Raw genomic sequence first — 27,992 nt, 5'->3', positions numbered from 1 at the left:
AAATGGGAATGCAACCATTTAAAGACAAACTAGGCCAGCCAACACAGCGGACATTTGGGAGTGTCCAGGAGGCTGTGCGGCATTGCGGGGTGTCCCCCCACCTCCAGGGGGCCCGTGACAGGTCAAAAAGTCCTTTATTTGAGAAATAAGCACAACAGAGGCAACCCTCCAGTCAGGTGCGCCAGGCCTTGCCATCCTCAACTGTGCAGCAAACGACCGCGCCCAACCGGGCCCGGCTGTGCGTCCTCCTCCCGGGCGGAAAAACGAAGCCCCCGGTTGCATCAGATTCATGCTTCCCCCAACACCTGCACCTGGACCACCGGACACTCCTCCTGCCTCTCCTGCTCGGGGTCCCAGGCCATCTGCAGGGCGCAGGGGCTGGGGGTAAGTGGAGGCGCACGGTGCGGGGCGGAAAGCCTCGGATAGCGCAGGGGCCCGGACAGGGCACCCTGCCTCGGGAGGGTGGCTCTCAGACCCGCGCCCCTGGGGCGAGCTCCCCTGCCCATCACGTTGCTCGGCCACCGGCGGCCAGCGGGAAGCGCGCCCCCCTCCGCCCCCGATCCCTGGGCGGGGCGCACGGCCCCAGACCGCCCCCACCCCGCGGCAGCCCCGCGCAGCGCCTACCGCTTACCATCCTCTCGTTCTGAAAGCTGTCTCCGACCGGGTCTTTCACGTGAGGGACACGCGGGAAGAGCTTCTGCACCACCGGCCACCTCGGAGGAGAAGAGCCGCGCGGCGGGTGTGAAACCCGCGCGGCATGGCGCTGCCGCGGCGCCCCCCAGAGGGCCCCGGCGAAGCCTGCAAGCACTCGGACTCCGCCCTCCGTTGGCGGGGGGCGGGGGGGGGGGGGTCTTCGTTCCCAAGCCCCGCCCCCCACCATCCGGAGACAGAAATCAGAGCCTTAGCAGAGCCCCGGCGGCTCAATCAGCTCCCCCTGGGCACCTCCCCCGAGATCCTGTAAGGATGGAGGCCGCCCCATCCCATCACCATGGCAACCTCCTCACTCCCAGTGGCGTCTACGGGGAGCAGGTGGTCCCCCTCCTTTCGGGCTGCGGCCTATCCACTCCCAATCGTAGCCCCTGGCTGGGGTGTGTGTGTGTGTGTGTGTCTGTGTGTGTGTGTGTGTCTATATATGGGGTCATGTGTGTCTGTGTGTTTCTGGGTATGTCTGTGTATATGTGTGTCTGTGTGTATGTCCGTGTATGTGTGCGTCTGTGTCTCTATGTATGGGGTCGTGTGTATCTGTGTGTGTCAATGTGTTTCTGCGTATGTCTGTCCGTGTGTGCCTACGTTTTGTCTGTATATCTGTGTGTGTCTCTATGTGTATATGTATGGGGTCGTGTGTGTGTGTGTCTGTCTCTGTGTGTCTGTGTGTGTCTGTGTGTTTCTGGGTATGTCTGTATATGTGTGTCTGTGTGTATGTCTGTCCGTGTGGTTCTATGTCTGTGTGTCTGTGTGTGTGTGTCTGTGTTTGTGCCCAAGTGTGTGTCTCTGTGTGTATATGTATGGGGTCGTGTGTGTGTGCCTGTCTCTGTGTGTCTGTGTGTGTCTGTGTGTGTCTGCGTGTTTCTCGGCATGTCTGTGTGTGTGTCTGTGTGTGTGTGTGTATGCCTGTCCGTGTGTGTCTGTGTGTCTATGTGTGTGTGTGTCTGTGTGGGTGTCTCTGTGTGTCTCTGTCCGTGTGTGTGTGCGTGTGTGTGTGTGCCTGTGAAACCAGCAGCTTCGCGAGGCAGGAGCTGCACCGAGCCCCAGGGGCGCACGGATGAGGCCGAGGGCGCAGGCGTTGGGAAGGCCCCGCGGGGGCGCGGTCTGGGGTGAAAGGGCGGCACGCCGCCGCGTCCGCCTGCTGCCTGTCTGCTGGGCTCAGGAAGGCTCCCTGAGGCCAGTGCGGAGGTTGCTGGGCGCGGCGGGGTGCGGGCCCAGAGCGTCGCGGCGAGGAGTGAGGAGCACAGTGCGGGGGGCGTGCGGGGACCAGCCGCGGAGCCTGGCCGCAGACAGCGCGCCCCACGCGCACTGGGGGCCCGGGGAGGCAGGGACACCCCCGCGCCCCCCGGATGGCGCACTGTGGACTTTGGGCTCCTTGGCTTCTGCAGGAGGCAGAGAAGAGCCGGGGGAAACCGGGGTCCTGTCGATAAAAGACCGCTGGGGACACTGGGAGCGGCGGCCGGAGACCCCGGGGTGCGCGGCCACGACGCAGGGCGCACGGGTCCGGGCGGGAGCGCGCGCCGCCGGGCCTGCGGGTCGCGCTGCACAAAGTGTCAGCCGCTCAGGGGGGGCTCCTGTGTCCGTGGGGATTCTCCAGACAGCGGATACTGGAGTGGGTTGCCCGTGCCCCCCTTCAGAAAAAAACTTTCCGGAGCGCAAACCCGGGAGGGCGGGCGCGCGGGGCTCACCTGCGACAGAGGAACACGAGCCCCACCAGGAGCAGCGCCCCGAGCGGGGCCAGCAGGTACACCAGCCAGAACGGGAAGGACGCGTTCTTGCTGCCACAGTCTGCGGAAGAAGGGGCGGGCTGGAAACGTCGGGCGGGGGTCCGGGACGCGGCCTCCCTGCGGGTCTGGGGACTCAGGGGCGCGCCCAGGAGCGCGATGCACGCCGTGGACATCAGCCACCTGCGCCCGCCGCCCGGGCCACGCAGGAATCCTTCCCGAGTGGCCAGAATACCACTACCCAACGGCTGCCCCCGCCACTGACCACCAGATGGAGCCTGGCGCACAAAATGTGCCTGCCATGCGGGAGACCCGGGTTGGGTCCCTGGGTCGGGAAGATTCCCCTGGAGAAAGGAATGGCAGCCCACTCCAGTATTCTGGCCTGGAGAATCCCGTGGACACAGGACGCAGCACGTGCCACTGGGATCCCTTGGGCTGGTGTTTCCCATGTGAAACATCCCCACCGCCTTGCCTGTGGTGTCCTGAGTGCGCCCCTGCTTCAGCCTTTGAATTTAATTTTTGATCATCAGGGATTTTTCACATCCCTTTGGATTTTTTTTTTTTTTTGATGCATTAAAAAGTTTATCTTCTGAGAGTTTCGGCAATGGCCGTCTCCACGCGCACCTTGTGTATCTCCATGGAAAAACTTGGGCGCAAAGTCTACCAAGGATGGGAGCCACCAGCCCAGGGATGGACGCCCAGAGGCCGCAGAAGCTGGAAGAGGCGGGAAGGACCCTCCCCTGGAGCCTCTGGACGGAGCTCAGCCCTGGGACCCCTTGACCTCAGACGTTAGGTGTCCACGACTCGAGGAGGGTGTGTGTCTGTTGCTTAAGCCCCTGTCTGTGGTCATTTGTTACAGCCTCAGCCCTCCGCCTTGCACCAGGACACTCACGGCCTCAGCCTGGAGCCCCAGGTTTCCTGCTGGGTCAGGTCAGGAATGCTGTGCAGCCTGGGGCCAGATAGGAGGTGCGGCTTTGGAGCAGAGCTCAGGGACACCCAGCAGCTGTTAACTGGGGAAAGCCTTCTAACTGGGGAGGAAAACCCATCCCCAGGGGGACTTTGGGTTGGAGACACAGAGACCCTGATACCAGCCCACCCCCAGGGGGACTTCGGATGGGAGACAGACCCTGATACCAGCCCACCCCCAGGGGGACTTTGGGTGGGAGACAGACCCTGATACCAGCCCACCCCCAGGGGGACTTTGGGTGGGAGACAGACCCTGATACCAGCCCACCCCCAGGGGGACTTTGGGTGGGAGACAGACCCCTGATACTAGGCCACACCTTCCGTATGATGGGCTGGGCTGGGGTGTGGGGTTGAGTGGGATGTGGGGGGCAGGGGTGCTCTCCCAGGACCACCTGCTGTCTCCCGCCCTCCGCAGTTCGGCCTTGGTCCCCAGAGCCCTCTCTGGGGGACCAGGTCAAGGCGGGTGGATGGTCCCCTCTCCCTGGAGCAGGCGCATGAAGGGGCAGTGATGGTCAACATGTCCAGCAGGCTGCTGCCCGCCAGGGATCCATGCCTCCGTGATCCCTGCCGCAACACACACCCACCCGCCCACCCCCTGCCCACCCCTGGAGAGGCGCGAGGGGCATCCCCCTTACCGAGGTGCTGCGGGGCGCTCCACTGGCCCGGCGGTCTTCTCCCGGAAAACAGGGAGTCCATGGCCTTGACCTTCACCGTGTAGGGTCCCGGGTTCCTCAGCCTCAAGGACTTGAGCTCCGTCTGCAGTGAAAAATCAAGCAGACGGAGGGGAGAGACCCCTGCAGGTCTGGGGCTGCAGAACGGGGGCTTGGCAAGGGGTGAGCGGGGCCTCTCCAGATTCACGTGTGGGGGGTCCTAACGCTCAGAGCCTCAGAAGATGCCTTTATTACGGAACAGGGTCTCTGCAGAGGTGATGGGGTGCAGGGTCTGAGATGAGGTCCTCCTGGATGGGGGTGGCCCTAAACTCCACGACAGGGTCCTGATAAGACACACAAGAGGGGAGACACAGACAGAGAGGAGAAGCCACGTGGAGGCGGAGGCAGAGACGGGAGGGAGGCGCAGAGACAGAGGGACAACGGAGACGGGTTCATGACTCCGGTGGGAGCGGCAGCCTCTGCGGATTAGATGCAGTTAGTTGGGTGTGACGATGCTGTCACCGAGTCCCGAGGGATGTAGCCGCGAAGGAGGGGTATGTAGGTGATAACGCCCGGTCCAAGCAATGGGGAGCTTTGTCTCAGAGGGTCTGGACACTGATTGAAATGAGGAGCCTGTGCTTGGGACGGCAGATTGCGGGGGGCGCACGGGGTGGATACCCACCTCCTCTTTGTAGGCGAGGTCCGTGCCCTGTAAGAGAACAGGAGGGCGTGGGAGTCTGATCCAGACCCAAGAAAGGCTCTCATCGGTCCGAGCGGTTTCATGGCCACAGAAAAGTCGGCACTAACCACTCACTGAACAGAAATCACAGACGTCATACGTATGGGACCGTCCAGGCCACAACCCTGGAGTGGGTTGCCAGGCCCTTCTCCAGGGGGTCTTCCCGACCCAGGGATCGAACCTGGGTCTTCTGTGCTGGCAGGCGGATTCTTTACCATCTGAGCCACCAGAGAAGTCCCCGAAAGTAATAAATAGAGGCGACTACTTATAATGTGTCCATGGATGAAAAAGCACCTGGGGGAAGGACCAATGAGGAGCTCGGGATTTATATACACGCACTGCGGCCGTGCGTGCACTGGGTCGTTTCTGACTCTCCCCGACCCCATGGACTGTAGCCCCTGAGGCTCCTCCGTCCATGGGATTCTCCAGGCAAGAATCCTGGAGTGGGTTGCCAGGCCCTCCTCCAGGGGACCTTCCCGACTCAGGGATCGAACCCAGGTCTCCTGCGTTGCAGGCTGATTTTGTACCATCTGAGACAAACTCCTCCCCTGTACAGGCGTTAATGTACGACATTTGCTTTTCTCTTTCTGACTTACTTTGCTCTGTATAAGAAGCTCTAGGTTCGCGCGCCTCAGTAGAACTGACTCAAATGCACTCCTTCTCATGACTGAGTGATATTCCATCGTCTATGTGTGAATCACATCTTGTTTATGCGTTCCTCTGCCAAAGGACATCTAGGTGGCCTCCACGTCCAGGCTATTGTAAAATAGGACCCTCCAGTTCTTGGTGGATAGGATTCCTCTCTGTGGCCATATTTCAGGCATCCTGTTCCTCAAGTGGTGTCGAACTTGGGGACCATTATACGCGTAGGTTCTACGAACACCCAGGCTCATGGGGAGGAAGGATTTCATTTCTCACACGGAAACTGCAGGCTCTCTGACATACGACCAGGTGATGCCAGTGGTAAAGAACCTGCCTGCCAGTGCAGGGGACGTAAGACACTCGGGTTCGATCCTGGGTCAGAAAGATCCCCTACAGGAGGACGGGCAAACCCACTCCAGCGTTCTTGCCTGGAGCATCCCATGGACAGAGGAGCCTGGCAGGCTGCAGTCCATGGGGGAGCAAAGTGTCGGATAGGACTGCCGGGAGTTACCACAGACGCATGCACGTGACGTTCGATCGGAGGGTTTCCCCAGTGTCTGTTTCAGCCTCGTTTGTTTTTTTTTTTTCTATCACGTCATTTGTCTCCTGAACAGCGACAGCTGAGCATGTCTCCTCCACCCCGAACACGACAGAAAACTCCTGCAAGTTCTGACTTCTTTTCCAAGGCCAGTCTTTCAAACACCCAATTCCTTTTTTTTGTTTTTGCTCTCTCAAATTTTTTTTTTCTTTCTGGACCATTCTTAAAGTCCTTATTGAATCTGTTTCAATATTGCTTCTCTCTTATGCTCTTTTTTTTTTTTGCCTCGAGGCATGTGGGATCTTAGGTCCCCAACCAGGCATTCAACTCACACTCCCGGCACTGAAAGGGGATGTCTTAACCGACAGACAGACGGCGGGGCGGGGGGGCGGGGAGGGGGGGAGTCCCAAACAGCCAATCGCTTTGGGTTTCACCGCAGCTCAGTTATCTCACGGTTCCTCTTTGCTTCGGACGCTTTGACTCCCCCCAAAACTCCAGAGTCCGCGGCATCAGACCACAAGAGATGCCCACCCGGGAGGTGGCATGCGTACCTTCTGTATCTCAAGCTCATACTTGGTGTCTTCAGTAAAGAGACTCCTTACTTCCCATTCCATGAAAGAGTCGTTTTCGTTACACCACTTTTTTGTGATGTTCGGGGCAGCTAATATTTCTAGGAGAGGAAAAAACAAACAAACACTTCAATGGGTAAAGCACAGGAAAAAAAAAATGGTTCCCATAGATAATTTTAAGACAGGCCTCCTAGGACTTCCTCCCTGTGGAGCCATCCAGTGGATACAAATCCATCTGCCAGTGCAGAGGACTGGAGTTCAATCCCTGGTCCGGGAAGATCCCACATCCCCTGGAGCAGCTACGCCCGTGGGCTACAACTGTTGAGACTGTGCTCTGGAGCCTGGGAGCCAGAACCAGCGAGCCCATGAGCTGCAACGACTGAAATCCGAGTGCCCTAGAGTCTGTGGAAATCAACCCTGAATATTCACTGGTAGGACTGATGCTGAAGCTGAAACTCCAATCCTTCGGCCACCTGATGCAAAGAACTGACTCACTTGAAAAGACCCTGACGCTGGGAAAGATTTAAGGCGGGAGGAGAAAGGGACAACAGAGGATGAGATGGTTAGATGGCATCAGCGACTCAATGGACATGGGTTTGGGTGGACTCTGGGAGTTGGTGATGGACAGGGAAGCCTGGCGTGCTGCAGCCCACGGGGTCGCAAAGAGCCAGACACGGCTGGGTGAGTAACACACAGTCCCCAGCTTGAGGCATTTAGTTCCAAGGGTCTTGTAACCAAAGACCCTTGGTGTTACCCTTAGGTTACCCTTTGGTTCCAAGGGTGGGGTACCCTGCCCCACTCTCCGCCACAAGATGCCAGCATCGCAAAGACAAGGAACTGCAGGGGAGGCGGGGGGGCACGCGAAGGAGGTTTTCACGTTTTCTCACCAATTTCTTGCAATCTATGAATCATTACGCGGCAGGGGATTTCGGAGTCACCGCTGGTACCATTCACCAGGAAACGAAACTGAGCTTGGCGTTGAGGATGAAGGGAGATGCTGTCAAAATGGCACTGGACGTTGACGCCCTGCTGGTTCTGCGTGTACTTGGGACACTGCCACGTCTCCCTGGACCGGCAGCGGGCACGTGGGGCTGGGTCAGGGGGCGGCGACCCTGAAGCTCCGTCCCTAAGGCCCCGCCCCTGAAACCCCGGCCCAATGCCCTGTCCCTGAAGCCCCGCCCCGCCCCATGAAGGCCCGCCCCCAAAGCCCCGCCCCGAAGGCCCCGTCCTGAAGCCCCGCCCCCAAAACCTCGCCCCTGAAGCTTCATCCCTGAAGCCCAGGCCAGAAGGCCCACCCCTGAAGGCCCGCCCTCTAAAGCCCCGTCCTGAAATCCCGTCCCAAAGCCCCGCCCCCTCCTGAAGCCCCGCCCTACACAAAGCCCCGCCCCAAAGCCTTGCCCCTGAAGCCCCGCCCCGAAGGCCCGCCCCTGAAGGCCCGCCCCCTAAAGCCCCGTCCTGAAGCCCCGCCCCTGAAACCCCGTCTCAAAGCCCCGCCCCACCCTGAAGCCCCGCCCCTGAAGGCCCGCCCCCTAAAGCCCCGTCCTGAAGCCCCGCCCCTGAAACCCCGTCTCAAAGCCCCGCCCCACCCTGAAGCCCCGCCCCTGAAGGCCCGCCCCCTAAAGCCCGATCCTGAAGCGCGCCCCTGGGGTTTGGGGCGGCGGGCCTTGGGGTCGGAGCCCCGCGGAGCGCGAGGTCACGCCTACACGGACTGCTGCAGGTAGAACTGGTATTGCACGTCCGCCGGGGCCTCCTCGCCCACCGCCCAGCTGCAGCTGAGCTGATCCACGTCGTGCACCCGGCAGGTCAGGTTGTCCGCGGCCGCCCGGGGGTTGCCTTGGGGTTCGCCAAGAAAAGGGAGGGGAGGGGAAAGTGAGCTCCTCGATAAACACCAGGGTCCGGCTCTGTGGACCACAGGGAACCGTACCCTCTCTTCCGAGAAAAACCGTCATTATGAGAAAGAATAGACGTGTATACCGCGGAGTCCGTGTGCTCTACGGCGGACATTAACGTGGACTGCAAGGAGAGATAACCAGTCAATCCTCAAGGACTCAGTGGACACGAATTTGAACATCAGTTCAGTGCAGTTCAGTCGCTCAGTCGTGTCCGACTCTTTGCGATCCCATGGACTGCAGCACGCAAGGCCTCCCTGTTCATCACCAGCTCCCATCACAAACTTATGTCCATGGAGTCGGTGATGCCATCCAACCATCTCATCCTCTGTCGTCCCCTTCTCCTCCTGCCTTCAATCTTTCCCAGCATCAGGGTCTTTTCAAATGAGTCAGCTCTTCGCATCGGGTGGTCAAAGTATTGGAGCTCCAGCTTCAACATCAGTCCTTCCAGTGAACACTGGTTGGACTGATTTCCTTTCGGATGGACTGGTTGGATCTCCTTGCAGTCCAAGGGACTCTCAAGAAATGGCCTTTTTCCCACAAAGCTATGACCCATCCATCCAAGTTTAAAGTAATTATCTCAGCATTCAGAACGCTAACGGGTGATCAAAAGCAAACGAAACCCCCACAGAGCATCCACCCCTCACCTTGTTTTGGATACAGAATCCAGTCAGAGAACGGTTGGCCTTTCATCACCTTCACGGTGTAGTTTTTCACTTCGCATGACAAGTCGCCAAGAGTGCAATAGGGGTTCTTTGTTGCCTGAGAGAGAGGAAGCAATTTATTTGCAATAAAATCAAGTCACCTGGAGATCCAACCAGTCCATCCTAAAGGAAATCAACACTGAACTTTCACTGGAAGGACTGAGGTTGAAGCTGAAACTCCAATATTTTGGCTACCTGATGCGAAGAACTGACTCATTCGAAAAGACCCTGATGCTGGGAAAGATTGAGGGCAGGAGGAGAAGGGGACAACAGAGGATGAGATGGGTAGATGGCATCACCAACTCGATGGACATGAGTTTCAGCAAGCCCCAGGAGTTGGTGATGGACAGGGAAGCCTGGCCTGATGTAGTCCATGGGGTTGCAAAGACTCAGACACGACTGAGTGCCTGAACAACCACATCATTTTCAACTGGGCTTGTCCGTCCAGCTGCAATATCTCAGCCCCTTTTCACACGAGTCGTGTCCAGTAGGTATCACTGTGGATGTCTTGAGCGGTGGTGCCCATAAATGACCCCTGGGCCCAAGGGTGGAACCCATGTCTCTGTGATGCTAAGTGCATTGAAGACGTCTTACCTTTCTTAAAATTTTCGAATTGACGTAACACCCAATTTCAGAAACGTTTCCGTGCTGGTCCCAGACCAATCTTTTTCTTTCTGGATCTATCCTTAAGTTCTTAATCGGTGGGTCTGGATCAGAGATGGCTACAGAGTGGGAGAGAGACACACAACTCTTAAACTGTGTGTGGGGGAGTCAGCCTTTGGCAAGCTGAGTTCTAGGCGGAGATGCGGTTGCCAGGAGCAACCACGAATTTGTACAAACTCAAAGTCAGGAATTTGTAGCATCTTAGTGATCCCACCTTCTCACCAACGATGAGGGGAAAACATCGGGAAAGTAGGTCACCTCTCCCATCCTTATTGTTAGGAAATGTACCTTTCTCAGCCGCACATGTTGAAGAAAGCTGTGTTCGTACGGCTGATCCACTTTGCTCTACGGCTGAAAGGAACACTGCATGCGTGCGTGCTAAGTCGCTTCAGCTGTATCCGACTCTTTGCGACCCCGGGGACTGCAGCCTGCCAGGCTCCTCTGTCCATGGGATTCTCCAGGCCAGAGTACTAGAGTGGGTTGCCATACCCTCCTCCAGGGCATCTTCCCCACCCAGGGATGGGACCCACGTCTGTTACATCTCCAGCTTTGGCAGGAGGATTCTTTACTGCTGTGCCACCTGGGAAAGCCCAACCATCTTTAAAGAAGGCGAGCAGAGCCGACCTTCACCAACCCACCCTTTACGGGATGGGTTTACGGGATGGGTTTACGGGATGGCACCTGATAAAATGGTAGTAGACACACAGAGAAGCAGGAATGTGTTGCCTCTGACCAGAAATATCCGGGCTTAGAAATCGTCCCGTTGGGACCTCCCTGGTGGTCCAGTGGTTAAGAATCCACCTTCCAGTGTAGCGGAACTAAGTGGTTAAGAACCCACCTTCCAGTGTAGCGGACGTGAGTTCTATCCCTGGTCACGGAACTAAGATCTCACACGCTTTGGGGCAAGTGAGCCCACACAGCACAACTATTGAGCAACCCGAGTGCCACAAGTAAGACCCAAATAAATGTTAAAGAAAGAAGTCGCGCCATACGTGGCAGATGATGAAAGGAATAGGGAAGTCTGTTAAAACAGCCGTTCAGTTCGGTCACTCAGTCGTGTCCGACTCTTTGTGACCCCATGGACTGTAGCCCGCCAGGCTCCTCTCTCCGTCCATGGGACACTCCAGGCAAGGATACTGGAGCAGGTTGCTGTTCCCTTTTCCAGGGAGTCTTACTGACCCAGGGTCTGAACCCAGGTCTTCTGTATTGCAGGCAGATTCTTTACTGTCTGAGCCACCAGGGAAGCCCAAAATAAATAAGAATAATAAATGAATAATAATAAAAGTAAACTAGAGACACTCTAGTCAAAGCTATGATTTTTTTTTTTCCAGGAGTCGTGTATGGATGTGAGAGTTGGGCTATGAAGAAAGCTGAGCGCTGAAGAATTGATGCTTTTGAACTGGTTTTAGAAAAGACTCTTGAGACTCCCTTGGTCTGCAAGATCCAACCAGTCCATCTTAAAGAAAATCAGTCCCGAATATTCATTGGAAGGACTGAAGCTGAAGCTGAAGCTCCAAGACTTTGGCCACCTGATGAGAAGAGCTGACTCACTTGAAAAGACACTGACGCTGGGAAAGGTTTAAGGCGGGAGGAGAAGGGGAAGACGGAGGAGGAGATGGCTGGATGGCATCACCGACTCCATGATCATGAGCTTGAGCAAGCTCCGGGAGTTGGTGATGGACAGGGAGGCCTGGCGTGCTGCAGTCCATGGGGTCGCAAAGAGTCAGACACGACTGAGCAACTGAACTGAACTGAAACTAGAGGCCGATATGCCTTATCACATAGACACAAAATTCCTTTACAAAATGCGAGTATGTAAACTAGGGCAACATATAAGCCTGGTAATACCTCTTGACCCAAGACGCTTACTCTAAGAATGCAAGGCTATTTTAACCATCACTATAATTCGCCCTTTTTAACAGAAAACTGATGATCTCCTCAACAGAAGCAGGAAATATTTTGAGACTTTTTTCATTTATTTTTTTCTCTTCTGGCTATACCATGTGGCGTGCAGGATGTTCGGACCCAGAGCAGGGATCAAACCCGTGTCTCCTACACTGAAAACACGGAGTCTTAACCAGTGGACCCCCAGGGAAGTCCCAACTTTTGTTTCTCTTTTCTGAATATTTTGACAGCATTTTGACACCCCTGAAGATTAAAAGCTCTCAGCAAACTAGAAATGGAAGAACACGTGCTTCCCCTGAAAAGCTATGAAAAATCCGCACGCTAAATTGGGGCTCAGTGGTGAAAGGCTAACTACTTCTCCATATGACTTAGTGCCTCCTTCTCTTCCACTGTCTCCTGTACCCACAAGCCCCTCTAATGCGGTTCCACCAAGGCTGTATGTTTAGGAGGGCTTGAAGGGGGGGTCAGGTAACAGTGCTGCAGCCTGCAGCCCGCTTCCTTCACCGGGTCTCCCTGAGAGGCGGTCTCTTCCTGCCTGTGGTCAGTGACTCCTCCTTACTCAGGGGCCTGATGTGATCCCAGAGGTGGCGGCAGCCTTGGCCCCAGGACAGCTGGGGGCAGAGAAGAGGCAGGACGTGGGGGGCGGGGCAGCACCCTGAGATGTGAAGGAAGCTCCGTCCCCTTCTAGAGCTCCTGCATCTCCCAGGCCCTCTGGTCACCAGCTGCGGTCATGGGACTGGTCTCGACACGGAGAGGCAGACAGAAGCAACCTGTGGTCCTTGCTGTAGCGGCCCCTGAAAACCCGCCCTGGGAAGCCTCTACACACTCCTCCGAGGAGATGATGGAGCTAGCTGGGGTGGAATGAACGCTGGTCTCTCTCCACCCTCCCCCACAAACCATCACAGGACCTGAGCATCGGGCCTTCTCTGGAAACAGGGTTCTTCGCAGTATGCGACGGAGTGAAGGGTCTGAAACAACGTCCTCCTGGGTGCGGGTGGCCCTAAACCCAAGGACAGCGTCCTTGAAAGAGACAGAAAAGGGGAGGCAGGGATGCAGAGGAGAAGCCATGTGGAGGCAGAGGCAGAGACGGGAGGGAGGCGGCCACCAGCCCAGGGACGGACGCCCGGAGCCCCCGGAAGCTGGAAGAGGCGGGGAGGACCCTCCCCGGAGCCTCTGCAGGGAGCTCAGCCCTGGGACCCCTTGACCTCAGATATCTGGTCTCCAGGGCTATGACAAAGAAATCTGTCACTTAATCCCCCAGACTATGTTATTTTATTAAGGCAATGCAAAGCTGCGTAAGCCAGTAGCCCCCAGGGAGACATATGCCCCCAACACACATACACACACACACACACACACACATGTGAGCACACACACACACAGGCACATGGACACACATACACATATGCACACACATACACATACAATACACACATGCACACAGACACACCTATACACGTACACCTATGCATGCACGCACATGCCCATAGAGACACACACACATATATGTGAGCACATGCACACACAGGCACATGGACACACATACACATATGCACACACACAACACACATGCACACAGACACACCTATACACGCACACACATCCATACATGCATGAACACCTTAACACGCACACACATCCATACACGCACATGCCCATAGAGACACACACACACACACAACACACACGTATATGTATGGGGGTGAGTGTATACGTACATACACACATACACACATGCAGACACACGGAGACACACATAAGCACATGCAGTCATCCGTCCGCACATGCATGTCCACACATGTGTGCACACAATAGACACATGCGTGAATGGGGCGGGTGTACATGCAGACACACACACACATCCATAGACACAGGCACGCGCACATACACACGTGCACACACCGCACACACATGCATGGATGGGGGTGTGTATAGACACACATACACACACACGCGTATACACACATACACGTGAGCACACACGTATACACATACGTATACACACCACATACACATGCATGGATGGGGGTGTGTATAGACACATATATATCTACATGTGTATACACATGTATACACACATACACGTGAGCACACACATATACACGCCACATACACATGCATGTACGGGGTGTGTGTGTATATAGACACACGCGTATACACATACACATGAGTACACACATATGTATACACGCCACATACACAGTCATGTATGGGATGGGTGTGTATACACACATATGCACACGCGCATATACACACATACACATATATACGTGCAAACACAGACACATACACACACATGCACAGCTGCACGCACACCTCCGTTCCCCCACCATGTGTGGAAGGAACAAACCTCTCTCAGTCACGCAACACTGTGGCTGTCACCGCAGGCAGGTCACCCTGTCTGACGCAATCCCAGAGCGTCTGTGGTGAGCAGCTGCCCGGGCTCCGCGCCCTTCTGTCGCCCAAAGCCTGGTTCCCAACTGCGTGCAGGGGGAGTCGGACAGGAACCCGAGGAGTACATCGCCGCCTCGGCCCCTGTGTGGGATCCGCTGCTCAGCCAGAGAAGTCCGCACGGGACGGGCTTCCGGTGCAGACCCTCACCAGGGCACACGCCTGCCTGGTGGGCACCGTGTGTCCTTGAATCCCACCAGCATCCCCGGGTTTGCAGCTGGAGCCCACTGCACTCACTGCTGGCTGCCGAAGCAACGTACGAGCTCTGTACCTGGGGCAGCTGAGGGTGGGGGCGTCCCCGGGGGGACCCTCTCCTGCAGCATCTGGCTAGCTCCCCTAATCCCCACTCTGAATGTTCTCAGTCAGCCACAACCGCCACCGCAAATCAGCCAGACTGTCAGAGATGGGCACGCGGCGTGACAATCTCCGTCACCCGTTCTCACGTCTTGATCGACTGTTACCCCCGAGGAGTCTCACGATGGTTTCGTGAATTGCTCACTGTCCACCATCATCAGTGACGATCCTGGGAACCTGAGACCCTGGTCTGCCCCTCACCTCCCTTAAATCTCCAGGAGGAACGTCAGAAGAACAGGATGGGGCTGCCCCCAAAGCATCTTTTTTTTTTCATGTGGACCAGTTTTTAAGTCTTTATTGAATTTGTTACAATATTCCTTCCGTTTTCGTTTTCGGTTCTTGGCCACAAAGGCGAAAAATCTCACCTCCCCGACCAGGGATCGAACCTGTGTCCTCTGCATCAGAAGACAAAGCCTTAAACACTGGACGGCCAGGGAAGTCCCAAACTCTGTCCTTTAACCCATGCCCTACAGCCCGTGATCCACAAGAAGGGAAGCCAAGGCAACGAGAAGCCTGCACATCGCAGCTAGAGAGAAGGCCCCCGCTCGCTGAAAGCAGAGGAAAGCCTGCATGCTGAAGCGGAAACCCCAAACAGCCTATATGTATATATATATATATATATATAATATTTAAAACAGAGCAGGTGTCAAGACTCTATTTCCAGACAACTCCCGTTCTGCGGTTCTGTTGGTTATGACTTGAGCACATGAACTTGCTGAGGAGAGAGTTCAGCCCGTCACCTTCATTTTCCCATGGACGTCTCCCGACCCAGGAAAAGGATGACAGGAAATCAAAGAGAAGAGACGGATCCCGGCACCCCAGCTACACCAGCAGCTCTGGCGGTAGCCTCGTGACCGTATCAGTATGAACATCTTGGCTCCAAGGTCCGAGTCTTGCAAGATGTACCCACCAAGTCGGCTGAGAAGAGGGCTACGATGGGAAGCGGCTGATTATCTCGTACGGCGGCCAAGCGGCGTGGCCGAGACCCCAGCGATGGCCGTTTAACTGAAAAGCTGCACAGCCCCAGGGACCCTGGCGCACCGCACGGGGCCGTTTCCCTCCGGCTTTTCCTACCGTGGTCCGTGGTCATCGAGCAGCAGATGAGTATCAGGAGCGCGGCCAGCCCGGGGAGGGCCATGGGCGAGGCGGTCCCCACAGGACAGCGGGCGGCAGCTGGAGGAGAAGACACAGTGACCAGTGGGGTGGCTGCGGGGACGGCTGGGGGAGGGGGCGGGAGGGGACCGAACCCCCCGGGGGTGTCCTGCTGGAAGGCAGGGAGCCGCTTCAGGAGGGGAGCCTCCTGTGTGTGTGCATGTGTGCACGTGTGTCTATGCGTGTGTGTGCAGAGTGTGCATATGCGTGTACTCGTGTGCACGGCATGCCTACATGTGCACATGTGTGTGCGCGCTGAGTGTGCGTATGTGTGTGTGTACATTTGTACCCGTGTGTCCCCGTGTGTACTGCATGCCTACGTCTGCATGTGTATCCATATGCTTATGTGTTTACTGTGCCTATACGTGCATGCGCATGTCTGTGTACATGTGTGTACATGCCTGTGTGTGCACGTCTGTGTGTGTCTTGTACATGCATCTGTGAAAACTACATGTCTCTTTATATGTATATCCAGACATGTAACCACAGGTTACCTGTGTTTGTGTGTGTGTGGCATGTACGTATGTCTGTGTATGTCTGTGCGTGTGTATGGATGTGCGCACCCATTACTTGTGTTTATGTGGCTGCATGCACACACGTGCATGGGTGTGTCTCTGTGAATATGTCTGTGTGCACATGTGTGTGCATGCAAGTGTTTATGTGTGTGCACGGAGTGTGCATATGTGTGCACTGTGTACCTGTGTTCTGTTTCTGTGTGCGCGTGTGTGCGTGTGAGTGCACGTGTGTACATGTGTCATATTCGTGCATCTGTGTGCACTGCGTGTCTGTATGTGTGTGCATGTTTCTGTGTGTGCAGTGTGTCTATATGTGTCCCATGTGTATCTGTCTGTACGCATGAGTGTGTACAGGCATGCCTGTGTGCACGTGTGTGTGCATGCATTTATGAGCTTGTGCATTGAGTGTGCGTATGTGTGCCCATGTGTATCCGTGTGTATATGTTTGTGTGCATGTGTGTATGCGCGTGAGTGCACGTGTGTGCATGTGTTATACATGCATCTGTGGGCACCGTACGCATGTGCCTGTGTGTGCCTGTGTGCAGATGCTACTTGTGTTTATGTGTCTGTTGAGACACTGTGTGCATATGTGTGCATATATGTATCTCTGGGAATATGTCTGGTGCCTGTGTGCACCTGTGTGTGTCTCGTCTGTGCATCTGTGCAAACTACGTCTCTGTATGTGCACACGTGAGCACACATTACCTGCATGTGTGCACACGCGTGTCTCTCTGGGCCTTGCATGCATCCGCATGTATCTGTGTGAGCATATGTGTGCATATATGTATCTCTGGGAATATGTCTGGTGCCTGTGTGCACATGTGTGTGTGTCTCGTGTGTGCATCTGTGCAAACTACCTGTCTCTGTATATGCACACATGAGCACACATTACCTGTGTTTATGTGTGTGCATGCCATGTATGTATCTGTGTGCGTATGTGTGCACAGTGTGTGCACGTGTACACGCAGGTCTGCATGTGTGCACACGCGTGTCTCTGGGCCTTTCATGCATCCGCATGTATCTGTGTGAGCATCTTCATGTGTGTATCTGTGTGCACACACGTGTTTGCGTGTCTGTGAGAAAACGTGCTTGCATGTCTGCATGTGCGCACGTGTCTGTGTGTGCTGTGTATGCATATGTACCTGTGTGTGTCTGTGTGCACACATGACATGTGTTTGCATGTCTGTGCGCCTGTGTGTCTGCATGCCCACGTGTGTGTCAGCCTGTCTCCACGGGCGCTCCCGCCCTGGGTTCTAACTTGCCCGCGTGTCTGTCAGCCTGTCTCCACGGGTGCTCCCGCCCTGGGTTCTAACTCGCCCTTGGCACCACCCCATAGAGGAGCCCGGAAAGCACCTTCCAGGCAGCGCCGGGAAATGCTGGGCTCACACACAGTGGAAGGAAGTGCAATTAAACGCATGAAATCACATGGACTCAGTTTCCTGCTCAGAGCGAGTTACGGTAACGCAGTCCGTGCTGTCTCACCACCCCCACCAGAATTCTGCCCTGGGGTCCCCATGAAGCACCCCCCTCAGCAGGCTGGCTCTCCTGAACCTTCCCCGGGGGCTCCGCCGTCTGCACCTCCCAGGCCCCAGCCACGGGGTCTCCTGGTGGAGCCCACCCACCCCTCCCCACCTGCTTGCGTCACTCACACAAACGCCAACGGCACTTGCGGGCCAGTGGGCGGCGGCCACACAGTTGGAGCCCTGGACACTCCCCTGCCTGGGGGCCGCCCCTCCCCAGGGCCTCAGCATTGCTCCCTCAGTGTGCCCCCTCCCAGCGCACCTCACCTCGAGAATCTAGCCTGTGACTGATGAGGAGGGACGAGGACCCTCCCCTCCATCCTTCAAGGCTTTCTCAGCTGCTCCGTCACGACACGCAGCCTAGACTCAGCCATCCAGGATCTTGCCTCCTCCCCAGCCTGGCCCGAGGCTCCCATGAGACTCCCCTGTGCCCCGGCCGCCCCCCCCCCCCCCCCGCACAAAAGCGCCAGCTTTCACAACACATTTGATCCCACAGGCTGACTCTCATAGTTCTTGCTGAACTGGGGGGGGAAGCCGGGAGAGACTCCTTCTCAGGACAGGTCAACAGGGAAAACCCAAGACTTAGTATCACGGGGAGGTATACAGGGACGGACGCCTGGCAATCCAGTTAAAGAACAAGGATCGGGGTGTGGAGAGTGAGGCATTAGACACCGAGTTTGAGAGCAGGCTGCCTCCAAGCCCAGCGTCGCAATCCAGGACAGCGCAACGCCTTGCCCACGAGAGTCCTGGCTCCCTGGGTGGCTCAGTGATAGAGAGTCTGCCTGCCCGCGTAGCAGAGGCAGGTTCGATCCCTGGGTCGGGAAGATTCCCCTGGAGGATGACATGGCAACCCACTCCAGTCTTCTTGCCTGGGAGAATGCCCATGGACAGAGGAGCCTGGCAGGGCTACCACCCATGGGGCTGCAAAGAACTGGACACCACTTAACAACAGCAAATGGTCCAGGTAGCAAGCTCTCACAGGGAGAAAAAAAAAATCCAAACAGTGAACAAGTATCAGATGAGGGGGCTTCCCTGGTGGCTCAGCTGGTAAAGAATCCGGCTGCAATGCAGGACACCTGGATTCCATCCCTGGGTCAGGAAGCTGCCCTGGAGAAGGGCAAGGCCACCCACTCCAATATTCTTGGGCTTCCCTGCTGGCTCAGCTGGTAAATAATCAGGCTGCAATGCAGGACACCTGGGTTCCATCCCTGGGAGGGGAGATTCCCTTGGAGACGGGAACGGCTATCTACCCCAGTATTCTGGCCTGGAGAATCCCATGGGCTGTATGGTCTACAGGGTCGCAAAGAGTTGGACACGACTGGGCGACTGTCACTCATCACGATCCGATGAGGAGGGCCTGGGGCTCGTCTTCATCCATGGAGACAGCCCTCGGGGATGTCCCTGAAGGGCGGCGGTGGGCTCCTGGCTTCTGCTCAGGTGAGCCGAGCTCCCCGCCCGTGACATTCGTATCCACCCACAGACTTCCACCCTCGCTTGGAGACGCTCACACCTCTAAAGACCCTAATGGCATGAACTTGGTCATCGTATGCTGCTGACCCCAAAGGACGAAGGGACAGGGCCTGCCTGGACAGACCTTGGCCCCCAGAGGCTGGGGGCTGGGGGCCGCAGAATTGGAAGGGGGAGACGCTGGAGCTCTCGACATTAGCAGCCCGCCTGGCCTGGGTTGGAGGTGGCAGGAATTTGAGCCAGAAAGAGTTGGTGGGCGCTGTGGTAACCGGGAGCCTCTCTTCCTGGTCTCCGACTGGCTCATTCCTTCGGCCATAAGACCCGGCACAAAACATTGACTCTTTGCAACCCTGTGAACTGTAGCCCACCAGGCTCCTCCCTGCATGGGATTCTCCAGGCGAGAACACTGGAGTGGGTTCAGGGGATCTCCCCTAACCCAGGGGTCGAACCTGCTTGACCTGCATTGGTTAGCTACACCCTCCATCATTGCTTCTCGGGCAGAAAGCCTTTGGATCCAGCCTGCGATGGACCCCGGACGACACACCTCAGCGGCCACGAGATGTGTTCCGAATCCCGGTGTCCCCCAGGAGGTGCTGCTGAGGACTGACTCTCCAGGGGCAGCTGTCTGCCTTCCCCACCTCCTGGGTGAGGGGTGGGTGTGGGGGTCTTACCTGGGATGCAGGGGAGAGTCTGACGTCAGTGGGAGACAGGCGGCCCCTCCCTGGTGCCTGTCCTGCTGGCCTGGGGGTGGACCCTGGGCTTGATTTCCCGGCCGCGTGCTGCAGTCTGCTTCCTGAAGGAGAAAGAAACCTTCTGTGTGTGTGTGTGAGTGTTTTCTGCCCCATTCAATGTTTTTATAGTCTCCGGTGGTGGCAGGGGTGGGGGAGGCGGCTCCACTCCATCAGAAAAAAAAAAAAGCATCAACCCCATGAGGGTGTGAGCGAGTCTGCCATCTGGCCCCTCCTCCCCAGCCCTTGAGTCAGAATTAAAATCTGGGGGTCAGGACCCTGGCAACAGCCCTCGGTTTTTCCTGGAAGAAACACTTTCTCTTTCAAAGTATTTCTTTTCCTGTTCTCACTTCTCCTTTGCAGCTTCTGCTTTGTCAGGACCCCAGCGTCTGCCCACCCCTCCACCTCGGTCTTGGGCAATTTCCTGGAGCCAGCCAGAATGAATGTCTGGGGGGCCCCTGGTCGCCTGGATGCCCCGCCTTTGTCGAAGTCCCTGTGGGAGTGACCGCTCGTGCCCGTGGGGACAGGGAGGTGCCCCCGGGCGCCCCCACACACTGGATGCCTGAGTCTCAGTCCGACACGTCCACCTTTCAGCCTGGAACGCCCACCAGGATGCTCCCAGGCGCCGTCTCTGACTTCCCCGTGCCCGGGGCCTCCTCCTTGCCCTCGCTCAATATGGGTCACCCATCCGTGTGTCTGTCACAGCCCCTGGGTTCCAGCCCCGCTTGCTGGTCCCTCCTCCTGATGGATCCCGGACAACACATCTCAGCGGCCAAGAGATGCGAGCCAAATCCCGGAGTCCCCCAGGAGGTGGTGTTCAATACTGCATCTCCATGGGCAGCCGTCTGCCTTCCCCACCCCTTGGGTGGGGCTGTGTGTGGGGGTCTTACCCAGGATGCAGACCAGAGTCTGATGTCGTGGGCTGGGTCCTCCCGCCTGCCTCCCTGTCTCCCGTCTCCTCTCCTCCCACCTAGGCCTCGCACGTCCACCTGGAACCTCAGAGCCTGACCTCTTGTGGAACTGGGACTCTCTCGCAGGGGTAAGGATGAGGGTAACACAGAGCCCAGCTTGGACAGCGTGGTCCCCACGGCCCACGGGGCCGCCGTCCTGAGCTGCTTGTACACGGGCACGTAGGTAGGATACAGCCGCTTGCGGATGGAGGCAGAGACAGGAGCGGGGTGGCCACCTGCCCAGGGACGGATGCCTGGAGCCCCCAGGAGCTGGAAGAGGCGGGGAGGACCCTCCCCTGGAGACTCCTTGGAGGGAGCTCAGTCCTGGGACCCCTTGAACTGTCCTGGGACCCCAGGACCTCAGACGTGTGGTCCCCAGGACTGTGGGAGAGGATGGTTTCCTGTGGATTGCAGCCATCCAGCGTGGAGTCCTCTGTGACGGCTGCCTGCCTGCCACAGAGCAGGAGTCTTGGTTCCCAAGTTCCCGCTCCGGGAGACGAAAGTCACTGTCCCCCACCCCCAGGAAAGGGTCGGATCCCTGGTGGCTTCGTCCCCCTCAGGGATGATGACCATCTTGCTAAACACCGGGGCAATTCCAGAATACCCGATGGACAATGACCGCCTGGGGTGCACGCCTCTTGTCTCAGGCCCCTCTTGGTCTAGGATGGAAATAGGATGATGGGGAGCTGGTGGGAGGTTCCAGGGAGACGGAGGAGGGGGACAGATGACCCAAGTGAGGGGATCGCAGTCAGTCCAGAGCGGACATGGCCCGCACGGCGCTGAGCCCCGGGTGGACCCCTTTCCAGGCAGCGTGTCTGCCCTGCGCCCCGACACGGGGCTGGGTGGGTGGCAGGGGAGGAACCGGGCAGTTTCTGCAGAAAGCGGGGGCAGCAGGGGCCCGCAGAGATAAGGAGGCCACGCTGAGCTTGGAGCCGGCCCCGCGGTTACGACACACGCCGGCTGGCCCTCGCGCCGTCCCGGGCTCTGACAAGGAGGCGCAGCCACCAAGGAGAAGGGGTGAGCGCTGGGCGTGCAGACACGGGCGCTCCGAGTTCCAGCGGCGGCACCGAGGGGGCCAGGGGAGGGACCCCCCGGGGGCTGCCCGACTTCCACCTTCACCCTCTTCCTTCCCCGTCTTTCCTCTTTCCTTTCCTTCTCTTGCTCTTTCTTTTTTTGGTTTTCTTTCTTGCTTCCTTCCTGTCTCTCCATCTTTCTTTCCTATTTTTATCTTTCCATCTTTTCTGCCTTATTTCTCTTTTTTCTACATTCTTTTCTTTCTTCCTTTCTGTCATTCCGTTCTTTTCCGTCTTATCTGTATTTCTTTTTCCCCTTTTTCTTTTCCCCTTTCTTTTCCTTCTTCCTCTCTGCCTTTCTTCCTCTCATTTCCTGTGTTTTCTGTCTTTCTAACATTCTTTTCTGTCTCATTTCTCTTTATTTGTTTTTTCCCTTTGTTTCTTTTCCCTTTCTTTTCCTTCATTTCATCTGTCTTTTCTGTCTTATTTCTTTTTATCTGTTTTTTCCCTTTCTCTCCCCACATTCTTTTCTTTCTTCCTGTCTGCCTTGGCATCTTTCTTTTCTATTTCTATTTCCCACCCTTTCTTTTTTCTTTCCCCGTTTTTTCCTTCCTTTCTGTCTTTCCATCTTTATCTTCTGTCTTTTCTTTATTTTTTCATTTGCTTTCTTTCTTTCCCTTTGTCTTTTCTTCTTCTTCTTCTTCTTTTTTTAAAATAAGACATGTTTTATTTGGACAATGTGATGGGGCACAGTCCCCCTGTGGGCATTCTTGTTCAGTCGCTCAGTCGCGTCCCACTCTCTGCAACCCCATGGACTGCAGCCCCCCAGGCTCCTCTGTCCACCGGGATTCTCCAGGCGAGAACACTGGAGTGGGTCACCACGCCCTCCTCCGGGGGGTCTTCCCCACCCAGGCGTGGACCCTGGGTCTCGCGAGTGGCAGGCAGATTCTTTACCGCCTGAGGCACCAGGGAAGCCTGGACGTGCTGTGACGGGAGCTGCCAGTGCCAGGCCTGTGTCAGGAACTGTACACCCCGAGATCTGCTCACAGCCCCGCCAGCGTCCCCACAAAGTGGGAGGTGCTGACGTTCAGCATCTGGGTCTGAGGCACGGAGGCCTGTGGGCACGTGTGTGCTAAGCCCTGACCCTCCCTGGCATCGCAGAGCCGTCGGTCCCCCACTCCGGGGACCCTGGCCCATCCCCACCTGCCTTCCCCCGCCCCCACTAGCTCCTCCATCGCCTGTTTCCTTGCTCGTGCTTGAGCGCCCGCCGACCACCACTGACCAGCTTCAGAAAAGCCGGCACAGAACCAGGCGTGCCAGAGAAGGACGCGCTTATTCACCGTGCTGCCGGGATCCGGCCCTCCAGGCGGGGCGGGGTCTTCGCGGAACAGAAACGGGGAACCGCGAGCGGGACTGGGCGAGCCCGGGGCTCCGAGCAGCTGGGCCGGGAGGGAGACCAGAATCACGGCTTCTCAAGCCCCGGCGATGGGCAGCTGTGTCCCTGCGTTCCCCTCACCCCCTGCCCCCCGCGGTTGTGGCCAGCAGCGCGCAGCAGCCTCGGTGCACGAAGCGAAGGGACGCCTTCCCCAGGGCCCGAGAGCGGGCTCTTCTGCGACGCTCAGAAACGAACCGTCTGAAGAGACACACATGTGCTGAGAAAGCAAGAGGTTTCATTGGGACAGGGGGGCTCCCCCGGGCGGAGAACACGGGGGTAAGGGAACCCAGGACGACCGCTCTGCGCCATGGCTCGCGGTCCCGGCTTTGATGGAAATGAGCTTCGTGGTTCGTCCGCTTGGGCGTGTCCGACTGTCTGCAGCCCCGTGGACTGCGCAGCACGCTGGGCCTCGCCTTCCATCCTTGACTCCCAGAGCTTTCTCAGACTCGCGTCCATCGCGTCGGGGAGGACAGCGAGAGGACAGACTCGAGAGCACGCGTTTGCAGGTTACCTCCGGCCAATGGCTCTGAATCGGGGTCCTCCCGGTTGGCGCAGGCGTTGTGCAGCCCAGAAGGGTGCCCGCGAGATACTGAAAGGCAGGAGACCTTTCTTGAACTCTGCCAGCGGGTGGTGGCCCGTCAGATCCGTGTCCCTTCTCAGGATCTCTTGTCATATAAAAATAACTCACGCACACAGTCACCAGGGTGCCCCGGTCAGGGCCGGCGGTTTCGCTCAAGTGTGACCTCTAATGGGCGGATCCTGGGAAGCCCGTGGCCGCACGGGTGACGGACATCATCCCAAGGCCACATGGCCATCGGGGGCTGGACGACGACAGCGCTCTCTCTCTGGGATCCCAGCCAGACTGGCGGTTCTGAGCGTCCATGCAGATGCTGGACCTGCGGGTCAGTCCCTGGGGCGGGAGGTGGAGAGGCGTCTCCTTCTGTGTTCCCACAAGCACAGCCCCTAAAACCCCCTCCCACTCAGCCTCAGGCGGGGACCAATGCCCACGCGCAGACCACAGGACACACAGCTGGCCGTGCCCTTGGGAGTCAAGCCAGCCTACTCTCTGTCAACTAAAAAAAAAATAAAATAAAATACAGTCACGACCTGGAAGGAGACACTTTCTATTCCGGCACGTTTAGGACTCAGAGCCCCGGGAGAGAGCATCTTAGTCTTGGCTCTGAGACTTAGCTCTTGGAAAACGTAGCTCTGAGAAAACTGCTCCGAGGAGGCGGGAGGGGGAGGCACGTGATACACCCGTTTGGGGGCCAGGCAGTGGAGACGCGAAAAATAAGAGGCGAGTTGGCAAACTGATGGTTCTGCGTCCCGGGAGGTGCGGGCCTCTGGGCTCACCAAAGTCATTCCATTCCCGTGCATCTCAGCTGTCTGGGGCCAACGCTGTTCCCTTGTTCGCCTTCAGGAATGACAGATGTCTGATCCCACGGCCCCCCGGGGTCCATCACCACAGGAAGCGGGGGATCAAAGCTTCAGGAGCCCGCCTTCACGATCGGAGCCCAGAGCTCGCTGCTGGCCGAGACGTTTCTTGTTTACTGAGACGGCAGGAGGTATTCTCATTTTGTTATCTCTGCAACCGTCGCCCGTGGGGTTCCCCCAAGACGAGGGGCTTCCCTGATTTTCCGGCAAATAACACTTCCGCCGACAGTGACCAAGCCATCCTCCTCGTGTGTGGGTGCGTGTTGGGGGGTGGCCGGTGGCGGGGGCCGCTCCTTGCTCCGAGATCCCCCAGGTTTGCCCTCTGGGACCTCCGAGAACTTGATACCTACCCCCTTCCCACCCCCCAGACTGGCTCCAAGCCTGACCTCTGGGCACGAGGCACTTATGATTCCCCAGCTCCCTGTCTGAGGAGGAAGACCTTTGCTGCATTTTTTTTCCCCCAACCCTACTGTGAAATTATTTTCCTTTACAAATAGAAAACATCTTGGAAGGCAAGAAATAAGAAAGAAACAGAAGCCACGTAAACCAATTTTTGCTCCCTGAGCTTCTCAAATCCTCACTTGTTCACCAGTCTGCAACAGGAAAGATAACTTTTCTTTTCTTTTTTTAAGATAACTTTTCTAAAAAGGTACTTGGCCACCACCAATGATGGTATTCACAGGGATATGGATCGGTTTCACAGAAAAAAAAGCCAGCGGGTCCCATTACAGAAAATCCCATTGCTGATTCATTGGAAGGACTGATGCTGAAGCTGAAGCTCCAATCCTTTGGGCACCTGATGCGAAGAACTGACTCTTTGGAAAAGACGCTGATGCTGGGAAAGACTGAAGGCCAGAGGAGAAGAGGACGACAGAGGATGAGATGGCCGGATGGCATCTCTGACAATAAATGTGAGTTCCAGCAAGCACCAGGATAGAGTAAGGAACAGGGGAAGTCTGGCGTGCTGCAGTCCATAGGGTCGCAAAGAACTGGACACGACCGAGAGACTCGACAATAACAACAATTTTTAAAGCCTGTATTCAGTTTGTTACAATATTGGTCTGTTTTATGTTCTGGTTTATTGGCGTTGAAGCATGTGGGATCTCAGGTTCCCCACCAGAAATCAAACCCACACCCCCCTGCACTGGAAGGCCAAGTCTTCACCATCGGACAGACAAGAAAGTCCCTGGGTTCTGACATTTAACTTACTCATAAACTCATCCCTGTCAATCAGCATGTTCCGGAGTCCAAGCCCATTTTAAGCCGGAGCTGATGCCGGAAGAGAAGCTGGTCTTTCCGAGTCCAGGCCACTCCCGGCCGCAGCTGGGGCCTCCAGTCATCCCAGCCTGGTGATCACAGGCGGCCCCTCGCCCCGGAGACTCGCTGGGCTGACCACACGGCGTATCTCGGGGCCGCAGGCTCCACGGCCACAGCGATAGCGGGCACCTTCTCTGATTCCACAACCTCATCTTATCTCTTATTTTCTCGAAACACCGCAAGCGCTTCACAAGATGCTCTTCCTGCGCGCTGCGCCAGCCCCAAACGCGGAAGTTTCACAATGCAATCTTACCAGCTGCTGCCGTCTCTTGCGAAACGCCTGTTTCTCTGCAGCGTGGACTTGGGACTGGCTCATGGTGTTCCCGGGAAATCGGTGCCGGAGGCTCCCGCAGTCGAAGCTGGGTGTCTCTGCTTCTAGCATCGCCGGCCGGCAGCCCGAGCTTGAGAGAGCTGTGCCCAGGAGACGGGTCCCTCCTGGACCTGGTTGGAACCCAGTGAGATGCTTCATGGGTGGTTGTTCAGAGACACCATGGAAGAGAATCGCGCTCCACTGGACGTCTTCCGTCCTCATCCTGCGTCTGCTCCCTTCGCCCCCAAAACGGACAGAGGCCGTTTCTCCTAAAGCCTCCGTCCTTTCCCAGGTTATCTGCTTGGCTGGCACCCTTCAGATCAGTCGGTTCAGTCACTCAGTCGTGTCCGACTCTTTGCAACCCCATGGACTGCAGCACGCCAGGCCTCCCTGTCCATCACCAATTCCTGGAGCTTGCTCAAACTCATGTCCATTGAGTCGGTGAGGCCATCCAACCATCTCATCCTCTGTCGTCCCCTTCTCCTCCCGCCTTCAATCTTTCCCAGCATCAGGGTCTTTTCCAAAGAGTCAGCTCTTCGCATGAGGTGGCCAAAGGATTGGAGTTTCAGCTTCAGCATCAGTCCTTCCAATGAACACCCAGGACTGATCTCCTTTAGGATGGACGGGTTGGGTCTCCTTGCAGTCCAAGGGACTCTCAAGAGTCTTCTCCAGCACCACAGTTCAAAAGCGTCAATTTTGGGGCACCCTTCAGGAGTGTCTAATGGGAAACCTGTCCCCAACAGGGAAACCCCGCTGACGCTGTCCTGTATTTACCGACATGGGGCGGCTCCACCGTGTGAATGCTGTGCCTCGTGTGGTTGGTTAATCGCTCAGCCGTGTCCGTCTCTTCGAGACTCCACACACTGCAGCCCACCAGGCTCCTGTCCATGGGATTCTCCAGGCAAGAATCCTGGAGTGGGTTGCCGTGCCTTCCTCCCGGGCATCTTCCTGAACCCATGGAGACCGGACATCCCGTTATTTCTTCATCCCCAAGTCTGTGCTGTTATGGGCAAGTTTGGTGCCCATCTTCACAGGGACAACTTGGACCAGAGTGTGAGCCGGACTCTGCGAATATCCTCAGCCAGCTACCGGGCACATCTGGGCGACGGGCTGGCGGCCGGTGCCTCCTGCAGCTGGGAAAGGTGGGTGCTGTGGTGGCCAGCGGGTGGGGAAGTGGGGGACGACGTAGAAGAGGCTGAGGCAGTGGGATCGGGCAGCAGGTGGCGGGCCAGTCGAATCAGAGTCCTCTCAGTGGTTGAGGAGAGGACCCCTAGAAGGGATGTTTACGTAAGGGTTGGGGGCTGGGGCTGGACCTCCCGTCTTTGCTGGTTCACTCGCCAACAACAGGGTCTCCTCCACGATGAAGATGTCCTCGGGGTCCTGGGAGGCTGACGGCGGGGGGCCTCCACACGAGGCTGTCTCCTAGAAGAAAGGACATGGCGCACAGGTGAGGCCACACTCTGGAGTTCCTGGTGCTCCCAATCAGTGGCACTCATGACGGCCAGAAGGTGGAAAGGGCCTGTGTATCCACGGATGGGTGATGGATGGTGGGTGGATGGAGGATGGATGGACGGATGATGGATGGATGGATGATGGATGGATGATGGATGATGGATGATGAATGGATGGATGGATGATGGATGATGAATGGA

The 27,992-nt window shown here is 56.9% G+C and overlaps 2 protein-coding genes across 4 annotated transcripts in view; both read right to left on the bottom strand.

The window, feature by feature from the left end:
• Positions 1-3: 3 nt before the first annotated feature.
• Positions 4-26,239, bottom strand: LOC138431365 (interleukin-3 receptor subunit alpha). 2 transcript variants are annotated; one of them, XM_069573474.2, is made up of 13 exons: positions 25,923-26,239; positions 19,825-19,946; positions 15,574-15,672; positions 9,721-9,848; positions 9,070-9,184; positions 8,237-8,366; positions 7,421-7,599; positions 6,516-6,634; positions 4,728-4,754; positions 4,031-4,151; positions 2,394-2,493; positions 632-713; positions 4-362 (listed from the first exon to the last, which is right to left on the bottom strand). In XM_069573474.2, exons 3-13 carry the CDS (start codon positions 15,635-15,637, stop codon positions 288-290), a joined length of 1,140 nt encoding a protein of 379 aa, XP_069429575.1. In that variant the 5' UTR covers positions 15,638-15,672; positions 19,825-19,946; positions 25,923-26,239; the 3' UTR covers positions 4-287. The 2 variants fall into 2 exon arrangements, with proteins under 2 accessions (XP_069429575.1, XP_069429576.1); XM_069573475.1 differs by lacking the exon at positions 25,923-26,239 and adding an exon at positions 20,469-20,573.
• LOC138431363 (granulocyte-macrophage colony-stimulating factor receptor subunit alpha-like) overlaps positions 25,753-27,992 on the bottom strand; it is a 28,777-nt gene continuing 26,537 nt past the window's right edge. For both annotated transcript variants that reach the window (XM_069573468.2, XM_069573469.1), the window contains one exon: positions 25,753-27,762. In XM_069573468.2, coding sequence (XP_069429569.1) covers positions 27,589-27,762 — 174 coding nt within the window. In that variant the 3' untranslated portion in view covers positions 25,753-27,588. The remainder of the gene's footprint in view (positions 27,763-27,992) is intronic.

The sequence above is a fragment of the Ovis canadensis genome, chromosome Y (genome assembly GCF_042477335.2).
Source record: "Ovis canadensis isolate MfBH-ARS-UI-01 breed Bighorn chromosome Y, ARS-UI_OviCan_v2, whole genome shotgun sequence".
In the NCBI taxonomy this organism is placed as follows: domain Eukaryota; kingdom Metazoa; phylum Chordata; class Mammalia; order Artiodactyla; family Bovidae; genus Ovis; species Ovis canadensis.
The sequence above is the reverse complement of the archived record's forward strand: the minus strand, read 5'-3'. Positions and strand labels throughout refer to the sequence as shown.